This window comes from Cupressus sempervirens, chromosome 3 (assembly GCF_028749045.1).
Source record: "Cupressus sempervirens isolate cs-2001-9-10 chromosome 3, ASM2874904v1, whole genome shotgun sequence".
Classification (NCBI taxonomy): Eukaryota; Viridiplantae; Streptophyta; class Pinopsida; order Cupressales; family Cupressaceae; genus Cupressus; species Cupressus sempervirens.
The window spans coordinates 949,405,024-949,407,040 of NC_143120.1; the positions used below are offsets into that span (position 1 = coordinate 949,405,024).

The window sequence follows — 2,017 nt, forward strand, 5'->3', positions numbered from 1 at the left end:
TATGAAATGTGGGTACAAAAGATAATAAACAATCCTAATACAAACCATTGATATCAATTAAGTAATTTAGAAAAAATGAAATGTTTAAAATATCCATTAATTTTCTAATATCCATAAATTTTCTCAACATATAATATAACAATATATTATAATTAAATACAAACAATCCTTAAAAGTTTGAGCATTACCCTTAAAAGAAATAGGCTATTATCCAAAAACAAGTTTAGTATTCCTTTTATATAAAGAAAATGTTCATTTTAATACATTAAATAGAATTCTAATATTGAAAATATTTTTAATACATATTGAATTTGAGAAACTATAAAATACTTTATATAATTTAACAGAGTCAAATAGGTCTTAAATAGGCTGATGACATTCAATAGGAGCGGACAACGATTCAATTTGCAGTTGCTACAAATGTAAATACATTCAGCACCATTTCCATACATGGACTACTCCTAATTGTTTACCAAATAGTATGATTACTCCTAATTGTTTATAAGGATTCATAACATGGAATAATATAGAACGAATATAGCCCAAACGAGGTTCACAGTGGTGCCCACAATCCAAAGGGGTCCTCATACTCTTGCAAAACTATTACTCCATCATTGTTATATGGATCGTTTTCATGAATTAAATCCAGTCTACTTACTGATTCATCGGTGTTATATGGGCCGTTTTGATGTACAACATCAAATGTAGTTGCTTTTTCACCCGAATCACAAAAGCCGGCGAAGAGAGACGAAAAATAAGTCTGCGATTTGAGGAGCTCTGATTGAACTGTTGCCAATTGTGACCGGAGATGTATGATTTCCTTCTGAAGTCAACAAATGGCGCCAGTGCTGCCGTAGATTGGATCATTCAATCTCACATTTGCCTCGTATACAAGACTCGTTACAGCATCTTCCCTCTTCTCTGCCGGAATATCCTGCACAATATAAAATGCAATGATGTTGAAATAAAGTCCAACTAGCCAATTATAGTATATATAGATCGGAATGCCCTGTTGATAAAGTTCTCAAATTGTATTGATTTATACCTGAAGGATTTTGCTAATGTTTCTTGCTCCGAATAATTTGTGTACAACTAAGAATTTGTGAGGATCATGTGGAGGAAAATAAGGTGCTAGCACGCATTTATCTCCACATTTTCTTCGCTGAATCTTGCAAGCAGCACAAGGGTAAACAACAATACCAGACATGTCTTCTGATATCTGATCAAGCTGAATTAGGGTTGCAGAAGGAAGAGATAAATATAAGGCTTTTGAAAATAATGCGAGAAGATCAGAGTCGAATTGAGGAACATATAGATGAGGTGGAATTGGGAGAAAGAGTTGAGTAATGGATACGTCAAATGTGTAGAAGCAAATAGCACATTTTCATTTTAAAAACCCCGTTACTCCGAGAGCTTTGACTGCGTCATGCGCATGCTCCGATACACGACAGAATCAGGTTTAAATACGTGCACAAAGAAAAGATTAGGTGGTAAATAAATTTATGAGTATTATTAGGTGCAGATTAGGTGGTAAATATATTTATGAGTATTATTAGGTGCTTTATAGCTGGAGATAACTAAGCCTTAACGTTTTTTCAAAGTACGGTTTCTGTTATTTGAACACATTTATATTATTAATCATACTACTCTTTCTCAACATGCCAATTTGAAAGTGAATGGCATCTCTATCCTAAGAATCCTTTTGTTTATTCATATATTTCACTATGGCTACGTATAGGAGACTATCTACACAACACTATGCCAGTAAACATTATGCGAGCAAATACATTGAATAATGATTTAGATCTTATCCTATTAAATATGAACAATAATAAATATGCTTCAAAATTTACACTTATTCTTTATATATGCATTATTTATTCTAGTACTACACATCAACTAGTTCAAGTATAATTCCCCACAAATATGTTAAATTAGTATTATCACAGGATTTACTATTATTATTCAACTCATAGGACTAATGTTTGTGTAGCTATTAATGACCTAGAATATTCCT

General features: G+C 32.2%; 1 protein-coding gene across 1 annotated transcript; it reads right to left on the reverse strand.

Annotated features, from left to right (window-relative positions):
- Positions 1-354: 354 nt before the first annotated feature.
- On the reverse strand, positions 355-1,384 carry LOC149569879 (LOB domain-containing protein 12-like). The gene is made up of 2 exons (XM_089817806.1): positions 1,046-1,384; positions 355-934 (listed from the first exon to the last, which is right to left on the reverse strand). Exons 1-2 carry the CDS (start codon positions 1,205-1,207, stop codon positions 830-832), a joined length of 267 nt encoding a protein of 88 aa, XP_089673932.1. The 5' UTR covers positions 1,208-1,384; the 3' UTR covers positions 355-829.
- Positions 1,385-2,017: the final 633 nt, after the last annotated feature.